At 43.0% G+C, this 18988-nt stretch overlaps 1 protein-coding gene across 1 annotated transcript; it reads left to right on the plus strand.

Annotated features, from left to right (window-relative positions):
- Positions 1-494: 494 nt before the first annotated feature.
- Positions 495-7116, plus strand: flrt2 (fibronectin leucine rich transmembrane protein 2). Its single transcript, XM_071531083.1, has one exon. It carries the CDS (start codon positions 687-689, stop codon positions 2727-2729), a length of 2043 nt encoding a protein of 680 aa, XP_071387184.1. The 5' UTR covers positions 495-686; the 3' UTR covers positions 2730-7116.
- Positions 7117-18988: the final 11872 nt, after the last annotated feature.

Raw genomic sequence — 18988 nt, forward strand, 5'->3', positions numbered from 1 at the left:
CTGGTCTGAATATTTATCAGATGGTTTGACATTTTTTGAAATAGCCAGTGCATAATTTCAGAGCTGCAGTGAACGCTACGTTTTGTGACTGTGTCTTTCTGTTTGCGAGAGAGAGAAAGAGAGAGTGTGTGTGAGAGAAGGAAAGAGAGCTTATATGTGTGTGTGTGTGTGCATGTGTGTGTGCATGCTTGCATGTGAAAGAAAGAGACAGTGAGGGAGAGAGAGAGAAAGAGAGGCCCCTTTTTCAGAGAACAGGCCACCCCTGAAAATACTAATCTAGCATTTCTTTGTTTTCCCACAGGTCTCTGGATCCAAATGTCACCCCCCTTGGACTCTGCCCCGGTCGGGGACCAGCAGTGTGTGACGGACAGGCGAGTGGAGCCTGCGGTGGCTCTCTACTGCGTGGCTTCAAATTGGCCCTGGCTGGGCTCTGCATGGAGCAGCGAGTGAAGAGTCCTGCTACGGTCTGATGTCTCAGCATGGATGGAGTCAGTCAGAGGACTGGCCACCACTAATGAGACCATCGCTCTTCAGTTGAGGACTAGCATTTACAGGATTACTCCCACGGTTTCCTGCTCTTTTCCCAGTTAACTGCATCATTACCAAACTCTCCTAGATGGACTTTCTTGGGTCTGTTTTTTGGTGGATATATACTTCATTGCCTTCCTGATTTTGATATTTGTTTTATGTCCTCACAGCTCCTTTTTTATTTTTTGATTTCCCATTCCCTGTTTTGTTTTTCCACTATGGAGTTTCTGGCTGGACCCTGGAATAAAGATTGGGCTTCATTCATGCGATTTTGGTTGACTGTCATCCTAAGCCTCCAAATGCACTTCCGCCCGGGTGCGTCTTGCCCAGTGGAGTGTCGTTGCGACAAAACGTTTGTGTACTGCAACGAGCGCAGCCTGACGTCGGTGCCTCTGGGAGTCCAGGAGGGCTACAAGGTCCTCTACCTTCATAATAACCAGATCAACAATGCCGGCTTCCCTGTGGAGCTTCACAATGTGGCCTCCGTGGAGACCGTCTATCTCTATGGCAACCAGCTGGACGAGTTCCCCCTCAACCTGCCCAAAAACACCAGGGTGCTGCATCTCCAGGAGAACAACATCCAAACTATCTCCAAGACGGCCCTGGCCCAGCTGACCCGCCTAGAAGAGCTGCACCTCGATGATAACTCCATCTCCACGGTGGGGGTGGAGGAAGGGGCCTTCAGGGAGGCAGTCAGCCTCAAACTCCTCTTCCTCACCAAGAACCACTTGAGCAGCGTTCCCATCGGCCTCCCTGAGGACCTGAAAGAGCTGCGGCTGGACGAGAACCGCATAGCTATCATTGCAGAGGAGGCCTTCCAGAACGTGACGCGTCTGCAGCGCCTCCTGCTGGACGGGAACCTGCTGACGGACGAGGGAATTGCGCCAGGGACCTTCCAGGACCTGGTCAACCTCCGCGAGCTGGCCCTGGCCCGCAACTCGCTCACCTTCCCCCCTCCCCTCCTACCCAGCCAGTCTCTGCTCAAACTCAGCCTGCAGGAGAACCAGATAGACCAGATCCCTGTGGCGGCCTTCTCCGGCCTCCACAAGCTGGAAAAACTGGATGTCTCCAACAACCAGCTGCAGACCCTCACACAGGGCGTGTTCGACGGGCTGGCGAGCCTAAGGCAGCTCACGGTGCGAAATAACCCCTGGCGCTGCGACTGTGCTGTGAAATGGGTGGTGGTGTGGCTCAAGTCGCTGCCCACCTCCCTCAACGTCCGAGGGTTCATGTGCCTGAGTCCGGAGAAGGTGCGCGGCATGGCAATCAGAGAGCTCACCCTGGATGTTATCCAGTGTCCGACGGGTGCTGACCAGTCACCCTGGCCCACCCTCCGCTCCACGCCCCCTCCCTCACCCACCACCACCCCTGTCACCACCATGATCACCACCATCATCCCCACTTCCACCCCTTACTTCTTTGACTCGCCCTCCCCTCCCTTACCCCCGCTCCACAACAACCCCTCCGGGCCCCTGCCTCCTTATGAGGACCCTCTGCAGATCTCCTTCCATGTGGTGAACTCCTCCTGCATCGAGGTGAGCTGGGCTTCCTATTTCACCGTCACGGCCTACAAGGTCACTTGGGTTAAAAGGGGCCAAAACCTGATGAGCGACGGGACCCGGGAGCGGACAGTGAGCGGGGACCGGCGGCACCTCAGCCTCACCAACCTGGAGCCCCGGTCCGTCTACCGGATCTGCGTGTACGTGCTGGACACCCTGAACTCCTACCGGCCCGGAGAGGATACTATATGCTCTGAGGCCAGGACCAAGTCGGCCTCCAATATCAAGCCTACCGGCTCAGAGCAGGCGGCTCAGCAGGACATCAACTCCACCCTGCTACTGGCTGGGATCATAGGCGGGGCGGTGCTTATCGTCCTGGTAACGCTGCTGAGCCTGTTCTGCTGGCACATGCACAAGAAAAGCCGGTCATCTTCGACCAAGTGGAAATACAACCGGGGCAGGAGAAAAGACGACTACTGCGAGGCTGGAACCAAGAAGGATAACTCCATTCTGGAGATGACTGAGACCAGTTTCCAGATAGTGTCGCTGAACAATGAGCAGCTGCTCAAGGGAGATTTCCGCATTCAGCCCATCTACACACCTAACGGGGGCATTGGATTTAGAGACTGTCACCTCAGTAACAACAGCATAGCCTACTGCAAGAGCAGCAACGTGCCCAGTACAGAGTTCTGCCACACGTGATGCAGCAGCAAACAGTACAGAGGCATTCACACACACACATGCACGCACGCACACACATACACACACACACACACACACACACACACACCACATAAACATACATACACATGCACACACACACATACACAGAGTTTGTGTAGACGATAAACATTTTAAAAAATCTAGTGAAATATAACTGTACCATATATATTTCCAAGTTCTGTCTACGATGTAATTTATACTGTGGATAATAATGTGGGATTCTCTGCTATCTTTTTTATTCTTAGTGAAAGAGATACAAATGTTTCTTTTTTTATAACCAGCAGGGTTTTGGAAGTTGTTTTAATGGTCAGTACTGTACATGAACATGGATTTGTACAATCACGGCACCCTGGGTGTAGCTTCTGACGAACGCTGTCAGCCTTGGAGTAGTTGGGCGCTTAGAGGGCTGGGATTCTTTGCTAACCACAGAAGCAAAATATGGCCTTTGCGCTCGAAACACTGCAAAACCCCCTCAACAGAACAGTAGTAAAGACAACACAGCACTGGGGAAATACAAACACTGCTGATTAGAGCGCTATGGAAAAATAGCACTGGTTGGTTGGCAGTATGTTGTAAGAAAGAGAGAAAAAAATGAATTGAAGTGCACTTTCTTATTAATGGAACCAAGAGTGTAAGCAGCAATTCAGGAAATGAGCTTTTGGTGGAAATCACATGGGAGGGAATAGGGCACGCTTTTCAACACCTCTTAGCCGTCCCTCGGACTAAGTGGACCATTTTGAATGTGGGAGGTTGTGTAGTGAGAATGTCATCAGTGCTGCTGAAAAGCCGGGACTGAGATTTCCCAAAAGCGCCTTTACACTAAAGCATCTCTGTTCTATTCATTTACAATGGAACAAAGGTAGGCTTAGACGAGAGACGCTTTTGGAAAAAAACCTACCCTCTGAAAAAGGATGTGTCATTTTCAGCACATTTATTTGTTTAGTCAGGAGCAACACATCTTGATATATTAGGTGTTACTATTAAGTTGAAAAGTAACAAAGGGTTATTGCCCCTAATTAGATGTATGAATGTGCAGAGAATTACAGATCCCTTTTAAAGAAATTCCCTAATTTGTTCAGTTTCATATTCATTCCCTGCTCAGAATGTCGTGGCAACTGAGGCCACAAGGGGGCAGTTTCTCTCAGCCTGGTGTGTGAGACAGAGGTAGAGGAGGAGAGCAAGGGCAGAGGGCAAGAGAGAGAGAGAGAGAGAGCAGCATAGATCGCTTTACCTCTACCATTCCCCTGGAGTCCATTACCCCGGCCACATTACTCACGCTCAAACAGCATTGTTTAGAGTATTAATGCTCATCGAGCTACTTAATGATGTGGAATCATTTAAAACTAACAGTGTCCTCTGTGTTCAGTAGCTAAATGATATGGATTTTCACCACCGTGGTCTATCATGAGGGAGGGCCCCTCTGTGTGCATGTGTGTGTGTATGCGTCTTTGTGTGTGTGTGTGAGAGCAGGAGAGAGAGCGAGTGATAAATGTTCAGCAGGCACACTCATATCACTAATTATACACCCACTTATTTCACCCATGTCCCTGCATTCATTAGTATTTTTGATAAATTAGCAAATTACAACAAAAAGATCATACTCCGCCCAAGCTCCTCATCTGTGTTTTGATTGAGCAGCTCATCTAGCGTCTCATCATTTATCCTATTGTCTACATTTATGAGACTGTCTATTTCATTTATGGTTTGCTCACCTGAACAATGCACCTGTTCACTTCACAACAAACTGCATTAGAGTCGGCGCTGATGAGCCTCACCCTATCTGCCCTCGCTGTATGTCTGTCTCGCTCTCTCCTGCAGTCGGCCTGTCTCACCTCTCTTTCTCTCTCTCTCTCTCTCTCTCTGTCTGTCTGTCTCTGCATCTCTGATCCCTGCATGGGCTCAATTAAAACAGTTTCTTATGCTTCAGCTCATGGGTCATGGTGGCAGCTCTTGGGATGTGTGGTGCCAGTAAAAGGTCTTCATTATGCACTTCTTAAGAAGACTTTATTTGCTTTGACAAGATTTTATTTTGAGGGGCCGAGCTTAAAGAATTCCCACCGTCGACCCCTCTGCACCCCCCTTCCTCCTCTCGTAATCCTCATCCAAAAAAGGGAGAAAAATATGCAGACCTTATTTTCACTTGGCTGCATGAATCTCACGCTGGGAGAGAGAGAGGGAGATTGAGAAAGGAACATGAGGCAAATGAGTGTGTTAACTCTTTGCGGGGCACAGGCTTGAACGTCCACTGTTTAAGGAGCGTCGAGTAAATGCAAACAAGGCTGAACATTATGAGCAAAACGATTAAAAGGGCTTGAACTTGATTTATGCCTAGAGTGTCTAGATTATCTCTGTGAGGATTTACCTCAGCAGTCAGAGTATCGCAAAGTAGCTGCATTTAATTCCAGCAATAGCTCAGATCATAATCACATGGGCGACTACTTTAATTTATGGTGATGCATAGACTTACGCAGCCCCGATGTTTAAATTCTGTTTAACCTTGACAATGTAATCACTTTTTAAACACAGACATTGTAAAAATATCCATCTCAACATGTCATTAACATGTCATTTAGTCTCACACGCATCTGAAAATCGTATTTTTCCTAAAAGCAGTGAAAAATTTCTTCTAGTCTGGTGAGATAATTCTATTTGTTGCAGTTTCCAAAGTTAGTGGCAGCATTTTGAAACAGGGGAAAATGACACTTGACTGAAGAAAATTCTTGAAACATGTTGCACTGGAAAGTGAAGTTTTTTTTTCATTTTTAAGAAATACGATTTTAAGACTCAATTCTTGATTTAAAAGACTTGTTAAGATGGATATTTTTTTGCATCGCATATGTTTATTTAGATCTTCTGTGGTTATCAAAGTGTCTCCACTTTTTTTTTTCTACTAATATTCACATATCAGCACACCCAACACACACTGTCCATCAAGACCCACCAAGTTGCCCTGACCTGCTCTGACCTGAGGTCTGATCTATACCCTGCTTTAGCCTCATGAAGCTTTTAACTGATTATGTACCTAACAAACAGTTCATCATGTGTGGGTTGCTACATACTGTACAAGCTGACCATAATAATAATAATCCCATGCATAAAAACTTGAACCTTTACTTCTGATATTGTTCACATTGATTTCTGTTATGGATGAACACCCTGTTTTAAGTCATTTATTACATATTAATCAATCAAGTCAGGTCAAGCTATTGCAGCATATAGTATCTCCCCAGTCTGTGAATGTGTTACGGAGACAGAAATTTGCCTTACCTTTTATGCAGTACTGAATGACTAGCTGCAGTTATTTCAAGGAGAGAGGAAGAGATTAGAAAGAGGGAGAGAGGAAGAGAAGCAAAGACGAGACATACAGAGACGGTGAGAGGAACGGAGGAGATACTGAACAGAAAGCACATTTCTGCAACACATTTCTGCAACGGTGACAACAATAACAGTATTAATACGAAAAACAACAACAGCAAGCATGACAGAGCTAACAAGAGAGGCTGTTCATCCATAGTGCCAGGCCTTAAGTGGTGCAGGGCTAATGATTCAACCATAGGAAGGAGCTTTGTTGGTTGTTTTGCGGCGTACATTACTCTTAATTTTCTACTTGCTTGATGAAAGAACACAGTTGCAGTGCCGTGACCAATGGAATTACACAAAACGTATTACAGACTTAGACAGACTGCTAGCGTCGGTTTATTACTATTTCAGGGTGCCGAGAAGTAATTTCCCTTAAAGCTCATTGATTCACATTGGAATAATTATGTTTAATCACTGAGAGGTCAATTCAGACAAAGCACTCGAGTGGATGAAATTGAATACGTTTAAGTCATCTTTTTTTTTTTAACCCACTCTTTTTTTTTTCTTCCTGTAGGCAAATCCTTCACTGCAAATATCTATTAGAGAGCAACATTCATTCAAGGATTTTCGCATGTACTGTATTTAGCTTCATAGCTCTTCATTTTCTTTGTGAATTTACCAGGTTTTGGACTTTCACATTTTAAGTATTTGTCATGCAATCGCCAGTTGGTGGTTGAGATACAGTATGAGCAACCGTACAGAATGTTCTCACGTGGTTTGAGAAAGAAGTCTGGAAATATACGGTGCATGTAATGTGGCTGTGTTGGGATACTTTGCCATCCTGGCTTTCCATCCAGACATCAGCAGCGTTAACCATCCACACCAAGAAGTTTCTTAGGAACCAAAGTTACATTTCTGTTCTCATGATGAAATATTGATGTTGTTCCATGTATGTGCCTTGAGGTTGAACTTACAATGTAAAGTCCTTGAAACCTTTAAATGTTTTTGCACAAAATGTAAATACTTAAGTGAAGCTTTTTGAAAATAAAAGAGCCATGGGATTTGAGCGATCACTCATTTTCATTTCAGCAAAGTGTTACATGCAGCATCTGGAAAGTGTTTGTTTGGCCCTGATTTGAAGAAATGAAGGTTTACAGTGAGTTGTGCTCTGACTATTGATCCTAACTTCTTTTTTTTTTCTTTTCTTTTTAGCATAATATTGGTTTTCAGTGCTGGCGTATGTACATCTACGCAATCAAGCTATTAGAGTGAAGGGTTTGTATAGAAACATTGGCCTCGCTAAATCTATTTTGGGTCAGACACTAGTAATTCTGGGTCAGAGATTTGTGCTGTACCATACTGTGCCAAGTTATCCTCTTATTTCTATCCTGGAAGCTTGAGACATCTTAGTGTAGCCACCACAGCTTAGCTTTCAGCTGGGGAAAATCCAGGATACTCTCTCATTCGACTTGAATGGCGCAAATAAATCCCAATATGTGCTCTTTCTGCAAATCCCTGTTTTCTACCAAAGTCCAACTTTTTTTTTCTCCTCTTGACCACATCCCAATGTTGCCTTTACAACCTCCAGACCACTAAAAACCACATTAGCCTAATCTTAATTCACTATGACAATTAACCGCGTGCATTTATACTGAAACATACCAGGGTGTGCCACTTTGGTATTTTGAGGGGGAAATTGGTATTTTTCTTGAAATCCCAAAATGTCTAAATGTGATTTGTTATTGCAGTGCTGTAGCCTCTTTGGAAGAACATGAGGGCGCTGGGAACTGAGGCTTTGGCACTAAAGTCATATATAGAATAATTTAGAAGTGACTTTGCCATTCTCCCCTCCCTGTAAAGATTTAGACTGAGTTCCCACCACTGTGCATTAATCAGTGTTTGTTATGGCCACAAAGTAGATTGTCACATATACTGAAAATCACTATCATAGCAATGTTTTCTGACAAAACACATTCATGTTGTGTCTTCTGTGAATGATATGAGACATTTGAAAGACGGCGGTCATGTGTGTCGTATCCCATATGGCAGAGTCTTATGAAATATGAATTTTTTGTCTTTGAATTGTACGGTGAACAGGTGCTAGCACCGAGTCGCTGTTCTTTTCACATTCTTCCCTTGCAAAAATAATTTTCCGCTTAGTACAAGAACACTCACAGCTCCACTTTGTGACCCACATTTACATGTCGTCTAAACAGTTCAGCTGGAGGAAAAGGGAGATTCAGATGTCAAAGGATGCAATTCAAAGCATTCTCATTTGAGGCATTACAAACATTGACATCTGGTACTGTAGACATAACACTAAACCGGCTTGTCTAAAGCCTTGCTCTGGTGCTATTCCCATCTTCCATTGCTCTTAGTAGCCTGTAATTAAAGAGCGGATGCAGGTGAGGCCTTTGCTTCTTTCACAGTGCTTCAGGCTAATTTGTGTCAGGTGGGTCACTGGATTTCTGCCCATTCACTTTCACCACTGAAGGCCATGAGCATTAAGTAAAAAGAATGCAAATCAACTGAGGATCACCTTGCTCTTGTACTCAATAATAATATTAAATACAGTAAATGAGGGCAAAACTGTTCAAAGCAGGCAGCATAATGTATGCTTATTGTTATGAAGTGCTGGCGAAAGGGAACATGACCTTGGATGGAACATTACTTTCCTTGAGCACTGCTGTTTCCTCAAGGTGTGTGTGCTTTATTTGATACCAGTGATTAAAATGGGATGTTCTGAGTTGAAAGAGACCAAAACACAGTACGGAGTCTGTAGGATTCTCAGCCAACACTTTACACGTTGAACACAAAGGATACTTAAGCAATGTCAATAATCTGCGATCTATTTTGAGATGCAAATGAAAGTGTCCTCCCAATTATAGATTGCTGTTTTGAATATTACCATATCAGTATAAAATGCATAGACAATTTTCTGCTGTTCCACTGGAGAAGAAAATGTGTTGCAACTGAGATAAGCATAAAATACTCTCTATACCAAAAAGAAAAGTCTGAAAACTGCATGACGACAAGCCTTTAGTCTCTGCAAGTTGACTTGCTTTCAAAACAAGTAAACTACCGCCCCCCCCCCAAAAAAAAAAAAAAAAATCATTTTTGCAAAACATATACTGTACTGTTTGCTTCTCTTTCAGAACTTTTATGAAAAGTGACTTGCCAGCTACTCCCAGACCTAATTGGTGACAAAATGTTTTTGCACAAAATTGCTGCCGAAAAGCCTCTCAGACTTAAACAGCCTGTTCATGGAGACATGAACTGGTAAAGCTGAGTGTGTCATCTCTTCATTGCCTGTCTTTTACTCTATTAACAACTGCTGTTTTCATACTCTATGCCAGTGTTTTTACAGAGACTGGGGTGGTGCTCAGCGTTGGGTCACGATTAATCATTCTGCAATAACTGCTGAGGATTTTTGGTTTAAAAAAAATTTGAATGAAGCTGCTGTTCTTGTTGTGCTACCACAGCATTTCCCACTTCCATGCAGTGTAAGGCAGACTGCGTAACGGACTGTGGGGAAGTATAGTCCAAATGTAAATTTTGTCAGATAGCCTACACATTATCCCGCAAAATCAGTCTGGGTTACAAGAAAAGCTATTTTGAAAAAGTGGTTCCTTGGAAAGCCACTGCTTCTAAACGCCCGCCCTCCCTAATGATCATCATTAAACTTGCATTCTGAATTCATACTAACCCAGTGCTTGCCATGCTTTGGCACCATGAGCTAACTCATAGGCTTCCTGAGAGATCATAGAGCACATGGACAGTACAATATGTGGTAATAAAACTATAATACCGTATAGATCTTGCAATATGATATCTCATAATCTCCCTGATCTGTTTTCAAGAGCTGCCTAAATAGCCCTTTAATTATCTGCATGCTGTTATATATGTTAATTGAATGGCACTGTTGTTGAGCAAACTCCATTCATCCACTGCATAAACATACAAGCTGTCTAGTGTCTCTGCTTGCTTTCCAAAATAGCAAGATGCTACTTCAGTGTCTCCAACACATCTTCCTTTGGTAGAAAATTCCTTCTTTAGGTGTTTATACATGAAGTTACACGGAGTGAAACTTTGGAATATTTGTATGCTAATTGATGATTTCTCTGTCTTGGATATATCACAGTGGTGGGTGAGTCAGTCTGAGAGAGGTTGTTATCATGGGAAAGGTTATTCTCAAAAACACATCAGCATAGAGGAATAATTGGGATGGATCTGTAACAACACTTCCTCTATGTCTGGCATCCTTGATTGAAAGGAATTGTGTTTCCACCAACAGCCTCTTGAATTCTCAAAAAATATACAACATTAAGTTTGTAGAGAGGCAAGCCGTATCAGACGCTTATTAGAGGAGATGCAGCACACAAAGGCTCAGTGTGGCGGGGAGGAGAGGCAGAAATGTTCAAAATCACCTCACATTTGCAACACATTTCCAGTTCTGGCTGCAATTTGTTGTTCCTGATGAAAAAGTCATCCATGGCTAAACTAAACGTGAAACAAGCGTTTAAATAATTAAAACGCCACCTGTCAGGAAAACTTAGAACAAATTCCCCAGTAGCCGACCAGATTAAACTTTAACTCTCTCCCCTGGACCGCATGGAGCATGGTAGGAACTCCATATGTGTTGGGCCGGCGGGTCAGAGGAGTCGCAATTCCAGGTGGGACAGAGCAGCTGTGACCTTGAGCAAGACGGCGCTGCCTGGTAAGACCCGTAATGAATGAAGACGGTGATGAATAGTGAAGGCGAAAGGCTCACAGCTTTTGCGGGTGACCAGGAGGAAACTGTGAATTTCTTCCCTTCTTTTTATGTTCATGTCAGACATACAAGACAGCTCAGACAATGGATATTTATCGATGGAATAGAAACTTGACTAAAACGCTACAGCATAACTAGAGCGATACAAATGTTTGAGCTTTGAGCCTGAGCTCCTTTTCAGAAATAAAATTCAGACCATTACCAGCCTAAGATTACATATATTTTTATCATATTGTAATATGTAAAGTGGGTGGACAGTAAAGTAGGGAGTGACAAGAGGACAAAGAAGGGACAAAGACAGCGGGAGAGAGAAGATATAATTTACTGTGCATTTGAGAACCAGACTCTTACCCACAATGTCACCATGCGCCATTGAGCACTCCCATATTGTATTTTTTCAAGATTTATCTCCATATGTCAGACGAGGTTATGTGGGGTGCATGTGTGACACTGACAGTGACAAGCTCATTGAGTTTCAAAGGTCAGGTCTTCACAGCATTAGTTATGAGGAGTCCTGATGACAGAGAACAAACTTAGTAGTCGGGTGATGTAAGTTCAGGTGCGCTTTTTGCAAAAGTGTCAACATTGTACCATAGTTTGAACGTCTCCTCTGCCTTGCTCTAATTGTGGTGTGAGAAATACTGCAATTAATTGTAACATCAGAACAGTGTTAGAACTATTCTGAGTTATGTATGACCCCTTGTACTTTCAGCTGAAATAATGGTTGAATAATAAATACCCTCCACAGTGAAACTGAACTCTATGGTCCTGGAGACTAAAAATAAAGCTTGTGAAAGCAAAATAGTCTCCCATTTGTGATGGAATTGGTAAGCTTGAAGTGAAATAACTGTGGCTGATGTGACTTTGGGAAATAGGTTTCTCTGTGAACTTGCTTGTCTCATTTAATTTATTGAATAAATGTCTAGCAGGTGAGTTTGTTGTAGCCGACACTTGTTTTAGTACGTTAATTTGAAGCCCCACCCTCCATACTTCCATGATCACAATCATGTTATCTATGATACTGCACAGGTAGGCTTATTATTCGTTAGCCATATATTTATTACACTGAAAACGTAGTGTAATTTTTGTATAATTAAAGAATACTGTATTTGCATTGTCCTAGCCTGGTTCCAGACTCCTGAATCGTGACCCGGCCACTCTTCAGATTTGGTCGAGCGATTCAGAGTCTGGTGTTGCTCTATTCAAAGGCGTTTTCTTGATCGGAAAAGCCAATCAGCGCCTTTGTGGGCGGGACTAAAGGTTGAACTGTTCTTGCAACGTTTTTTCCCACGGCGCAGCTGAGGGCATCATGAGGCAAATTCAGGTCAGGTAGTTAGTCAGTCACACTTTACACACTTGTCGCTGCGGGCCTCTATGATCTGAAAAGAAGCACCACTATTTCCACCGAGGTTTCAACTCTCCAACTAGCTGCTGACAACATGAAAACTCTTATTTTTGAAACTATTTTTTGACTTGTTGAAACTTCGAGAGCGTCTGTCTCATTCTCTTGAACTCCCTTCTCCAATTTCATGTCTTGCTGAACCTGTAGTTCTTCTTAGAGGGAACAAATCCTCGCAGACCCAAACAAGCATCTCAGTCTAAATTGGGAGCTCATTAGCGTCTCACACATCCACTGAGAGCACAGAAAAGCGAGACATTATGAATTGATTTCTCTATTTCCGGACCATAAAAGCAGAGTGCATTAGCATTAGAGAAGATGAATGTTGCATTTGAGATCAGCGGAGGGGTGAGAGTGGTCTTGAATTAAACAGACATGTTTAACAAGCTGTTAACAACTCACTCTCACTATCTCCCGCTCTCCCTCTCTCTCTCTCTCTCTCTCTCTCTCTCCCCATCCCCCTCTCTCCCCTTCCCCTCTCTCTCTCTCTCTCTCGCCCGCGCTCGCTCTCACTGTACAGCAAGTAGCAGAGACAAAAACCAGCCCGAGCCTGAACAGGAGCAAGATCCCAGGAGAGAGCGGTGAGAAAAAGGGCCGAGCTGGAGAGGCGGTGTCAGTTCACACAGAGAGACTGGAGGAGTCCACCCGAGACAGAAAGCAGAGGCCCTTTGTCTCACAGCTGGGGAAAGTGTGGCTCAAAGCTGTTTAAATGTTATGGCGGATAGGGATGGTTCTTATGGGCCCCGGGTCCGGAGTGCACATTACATGTTAATGACTTGGAACGCAGACAGCAGTGCAGAGGCTCAAACTGCCAATTAAGCATATGCTGCAGACGCCACTGGTGTTCAGACACAACCATCTGATAGCGCTCAAGCTTGGCCTGCAGATCTGAATCTCTCCATGGGACGTGGAGGCGCTCCAATGGTGAGTCATTAGCCACAGACATCCCTGAAAACCACTGAGGAATACAGACAGCTGCTGATTGGATACCACTCATTCGACTTCACCCTCGCGCTCTCTCTCTCTCTCCCCCTCGCTTCATTCTCGTTTGCTACCATTTGCCACTCTCTCTTTCTCACTCCTTGTCTAGCCTAACTCATTTGTTTAACCCAATTTTTGCCTACAGTTCGCTATGGAGTTGTATGTAAAGTAAATATAGTGTGCTCCAGTGTTTTCAGCGCTTCCTTAATTCTATGTGTACTTGAAGAATGGCTTTATAAATTGTCATTACTGATATGGAAAGTATATCGCATTTTTTAAAAAGCCTTTGATTGATGTAGTAACGATGTTGCAGTCACATTGCGTGACATGTCATACAGTTGCATTCAAATAAAATACACAACCAAGAGCGGAAAGTTGCGGCACAGATCACTCACAGATCATTATCCCACAGAAACACAGCTAAAAAAAAAAAAAAAAAAAAGAATTTGTTTATCTGTTTATCAAGGCATGTCAAGGCACTGTTATACATTGGCTGTTTGGAATATTTTGAACAGCCAATGTGTTTGCAGTTATATAGTCAATCCAAGCTATTTTGGAGTATGAACTTGTCATTTCAAAGCACAGAATTTCTCTTGCAGAGTCTGTGTTAGCTGATTATTACCTTTTTTTGTTTTTTGTTTTTCTGGTAAAAACTCTCTAACAAAGCCTTAACAAACAAAAATCTCACCAGCTATATATACATTTATTTATTTATTTTTCATAGTCATTCTATAGAAATGTAAATGTATAATCCTAGCCCTATCCTATTATGTCTTATTTAAACTGCACAAAGTGATGCTTTCCTAAGCTAAAAAAAAATCACACTCATCTCTAAGAAATATCTCACTGACTAAACAGGCAGTGCTCCCAGACTCTCATGCTACTTGGGATCTTTGTCGTACAAGGCGTGGACCAGGACCTCATATTGCGCTATTGTTGAAAGTTCATTTTCTCCTTGATATGCAAGCGGCAAAATCAACAGTGACAATTCAATTTTGCACATTCCAGGACTGTTCAGCGAATCCTGAGCCTAAACCACACACATCTGCTGATAAGCGCCTCCACACGCCGGGGAAAGTTGGTGCCAAAAGCAGTTTGCTCGGCATCTCTTTGACCTTGGCGTGATTGCCTGTGAGGCACTTTAATTTAATCAGCTTCCCCAAGCTTGAAGCTGTGCTCATTGTTAAGGAGAGCAGGACCGGGGAGCGGTATATACACACATACACATGTACACACACACACACACACATATATACTGACACACATATGCACATGAAGGCACATACCCCTCCTCGTGCTGAGGCAAGGTTAGCGATAGACCAAAGCTCCTGGGACCTGGGCCTCACATCCACACAAAGGCCAACAGACAGAGGAGTTTGCCAGGCATCTCCATCAAACAGGCCCGTTTCTAATTATGCCATCAATCACGGACGAGATGACGGGCAGGTACTCAATTAATGGCCATTGGAATGCAGCAGAGGGTCTTAAGGCACTGTGCCGTCTCTGTCATCCCAGGCGGGGAACAGGACACACACATCAATGAAGGCACTTGGAAAATGCATGAGGCTGGGGCCGGGATGTACACATGTAGCCATTGTACAGGTCCCAAATAACATTTACACTCTTAACGCTGCGACTGCTGTGAGCAATTCTTCTTCTTCTGAGAGGAATTGTTTGTAAATGTATGTCTTGCACTGTCGTTGCACTGCAGGGGAGATTATTATCCCATATTGGCTCGTTAATACTACTTCTACTCCTTGTCCCCCATGCAATGAAACTGAGGCAACTAAACACACACAACACTTGGAGCGATGATGCATCTCCACACTGTTTTCCAGCATTTGAAAAATTGCACTGATTGGCCTATTAAAGGTCAGAATTTCAATTTCAAACTTCAAATATCTCAGACACCACTGGTACAAATTTGACAAAACTTGGAGAGATGATGCATTTTGGGACTGCTTTCTGATCTTCAAAAATAAATACACTGATTTGCCTGATGGAGACGCTATGAATAAAAGTCAAAATTTAAAACTTTAAAAGGCCGTAACTGCTACACCATTGATCTGATTTTGACAAAACTTGGAACTTGTTACTGATTGCTGTATTCATAGACGCCTTTGGAAAGAGACTAGAAATGGATTCAGCATTGGGATACTAGCAATGTGCAATATAGTTACGTAATAAGGAGTGAACCGCGGGAAAACAGGCTACAAAATGGTTTGGCAATACAGTTAGTGTATAACTAACTGCTCCTTGGGTGGACACTGGAAGATACTAATGGTGTCATATGGAATTATATTTGTTGTGCAGAGAGAGAGGGCAATTACTTTATTTACACGTATAAGCTAGATAATATTGAACTTTTACATAACCAGTGTAGTCAATCAAGAATGCAGACATCTATGGCATCCAGATCATTTATTTACCGAGATCCAGAGGGCTGTCATCATCAAGACCTCTATTTTTCCCATCAGTGCTATTAAAGCAAGCTCAAATGGGCTTTGATCAGTGATTTGGTTACAAAATGAATCGTACTGGAATTAATGATGTTCGATCACGGTGCTGCCTAGCCCACTTGTGATGCTAACTGCACTCATTAGCCCCTGAACTGGGCAGGCGTGAAATGGGCGCCCACAGCGTGTCGATGCTGGCCTCTGCCTCAATGTGCACCGCACAGCATTATCAGCTGCTGTTTAGACAGACCCAGCTGATAAATAGGTGGGCAGGATTGCACTTAAACTGATTCATTTGATTAGTATTGAATGTGTTTTGTCTTGGTACGGGCACGGCGCGCCTTTCTGGGAGGGGAGAGAGTGTGTGTGCGTGTGCACTTGTGTGTATGGGTACATGCATGTGTGTAAATCAAGAGAGTGTTCTTGTGTAAGGGCGTTTGTCTGCGTGTGTGTGTGTGTGTGTGTGCTGGATGACAGATGCTCTTTCAGTGATACCTTGAAAATACCTCCCCAACAAGTGAATTAAAGATGGAGCCAACACAGATGCCCACACCAACAGATTGTTTATACCAGCTAGATCAATAGAACAGGGTGCTGCGACGGTGAGATATCTTTGGACACACTGGACACCGTTTCTTTCTTTGCGTCTACAGCTTTATATAATCTAGCACCTGAATTAAAATGAATGCTCGCTAAGAATGACGCTATGTGGACGCCGCAAAATGGCTAGAGAGGAAGAAGAAGACAGATGAAAGAATAACTGGGGGATAATTTTTGGTTTGACAAAGACAAAGAGGTTTCAGAAAGAAAACTTATGCCAATATAGGGATTTCTAGGTATGATTTTCTGCAAAAATATTAAATCGACAAGAAAGTGATGCTCTAGAAGCACTAGAAACAGGATACTGGGCAATAGAGCGCAGTGCCGTTTCATTTTACTGTGGTGCCTTTAGTGATGATTCTATAGATAGCACCTTTATGTGCAGGGCTACATCAAAATGTTGGAAGTAAAGAGCAGCTGAGAGCAACAACACGCATTAGTTCAGTACAGTATAAAACCCTTTTATCTTCATGCCTCTTGAAATCCCATTGACAGATAATGACACGCTTCAGTTTCAACGGTCTGTTAAGTGGAAGCCTCATTCTCTCTGCCATATATAATGGGAAAGGGGAAAAAAAAAACTAGTGTTGGATCTCTTTTATATCTTGACCATTCACCAGCTGACAATATTTATTTCAGCCCTAACACTGAGATAATGTGTAAGTGAAAAACTCAATGCATGCAGAGAGAGCGAGCGGTTTTATTTTTCACATCTGAGGCTGATAAATTGAATGCCCCGCCATCTGTCCTATATCATTTATCTGTCTCATTCACCATAGAACTTTCTGGACCATGGCGGAGAGGTCTTCTTCATTTTTCACTCTTGCCCCGTGTCAGTCAACCTATAATGGTTTTAGACCTCTTCCACGACAGCATGATAGACACACGGAGGGCTGACTCAACCTTTAATTACAGCCTTATAATACAAAGTGTTGAAAGGCAGGTATTCAATGGCTTTAATAGTTTATGAATTATAGGATAGATAGGCGGCTATTAGATTACTCACACTAACAGGCATTATCAGAGATTTAAAGAATCATGGGAAATAATTCACACAATATACAGTATGGTTTCGGTAATGCAATTTCTTGTTATAAATCTGTGCTTCACAACTGAATAAAATAAATTTAATAAAATAAAATATATATGCATGAAGCTCAACTTCACTGCTCTGGCTTGGCTAACACAGGTTGAATTTAAGGTTCAGAGGTCGTTTGCTATCAGTATGACTGATCGCTTGCCTCATTGCTGAACGAGCAAAAGCTCATGATGGATTGCATTGACCAGTATTGATCAAAGCGTCTCACTTCAACAATGCAATACCTTATAGTAGTATAATTGTAATGCTGGCTGAGAAAGTTCAATGTTATTTCAGTTTGGTGATTGCAGCTTTGCCATGTCAACCGCTTGAGGTGATGACAAGGTTGAGAGCCAGCTGTAAAATATTTGAAAATTGGAGAACCTGTCATGTATTTGAGATGATTTTGCCTCTAAGTCACAGTTATTTATATGAAGAGCCTCATTCCAAAACAAGATATTCAATATTACAAAAAACCTACAGAATGATTGCTAGCATGAAAGTAAAGAATATTGGGTGTTTCTATTAAAGTCATGCTTCAAACTTTGCTTACAAAAGTGCTTTTAAGGTTAGAATCATATGTGTTTTTTAAATCATGATTCAGGTAGCATTTTCTTTCCATAAACAGATACCTGGTGTTTTGGTATCAAACCCTTCGTATTTTGATATGTGAAATAACCAGTTAGCAGGATGTGTATTCTTTTAAGCTTTACGAATAAGAATAAGATAAAGTCTGTCCATCAAGAACTGTGGATCTCTGGAAGTCCAGCACCAGCAGCGTCCCGGTGGAGGCTAATGAAGGCTGACTGGGTGAAAGAGCAGAATGGCGCCAGGGAGCTCGCCTGGCCTCAGCCCCTCGAGGGAATCACAAAAGACCTGCAAGTAGAGGAGAGCATGGCCGTGCCAATCCCTGATACCCTTTGAAAAGGACAGACATTGTCTGGCTTGTGCTCTGATGCCTGAAAATAAGCATTCCTCTAGGCAATTTGAGCAGTTGTGGGTGCCAGTGAGAAGGAGGATCTGCTGGTGCAAGGTTAACACAGCCAGATTAAAGAGACTCATTCACTGCTGGTTTCCTTTGACTTGAGAAAGTTTGCTTAATTTCTTAGTTTCTTAGTTACTTTCTTCTAAGCTTTATTTCAAATATGATTATTCAGTCATTCATTGAAATAGCTGGATGGCTTTGAATTTCGTGTTTTCCTTAGCAATTGTTTCCCTTTGATTTCTTCTCTGATATTCTATAAGGTAAAGAAAGGCCTTTTAGAAGTGAAGGCGGGGTGTGAAGAGAGAAAAAAAAAAAATCAGAAATATTCCTGTGGAATTCACCGTGCTTTCAAAAGCAGAGGTTATTTCAATATTTTAAATCATTTGTGTTTAATGTCAGATCTCACAGTTTTCACTGATAACATGGCATTTGAGATAATGAAACTGGTCATTTGGAGGCAGAGCCTTTCAATACTCGCACCTTGTTATAATTCCACAGCACTGTGGAATGGGACCAAATAGGACAGCTGGAGGAAGTATAACTGCATAGCAAGAGTGGTTCAATGATTACCATAATCACAGAGAACATGTTTCAATCAGTGAGAGTAGCCGACTCAGAAGCTTGACCAAAACGGTTAGCGGGTTTGAACAGCTGGTGTGTCTCTGAAT

This window comes from Centroberyx affinis, unplaced genomic scaffold (genome assembly GCF_046629955.1).
Source record: "Centroberyx affinis isolate AG114_WGS23_722 - 3 ecotype Tasmania unplaced genomic scaffold, CSIRO-AGI_Caff_v1 ptg002030l_1, whole genome shotgun sequence".
Classification (NCBI taxonomy): Eukaryota; Metazoa; Chordata; class Actinopteri; order Beryciformes; family Berycidae; genus Centroberyx; species Centroberyx affinis.

Bases quoted from the DNA above. Each gene is read 5' to 3' on its own strand.
- flrt2 (XM_071531083.1), top strand. From the start codon at position 687: ATGTCCTCACAGCTCCTTTTTTATTTTTTGATTTCCCATTCCCTGTTT.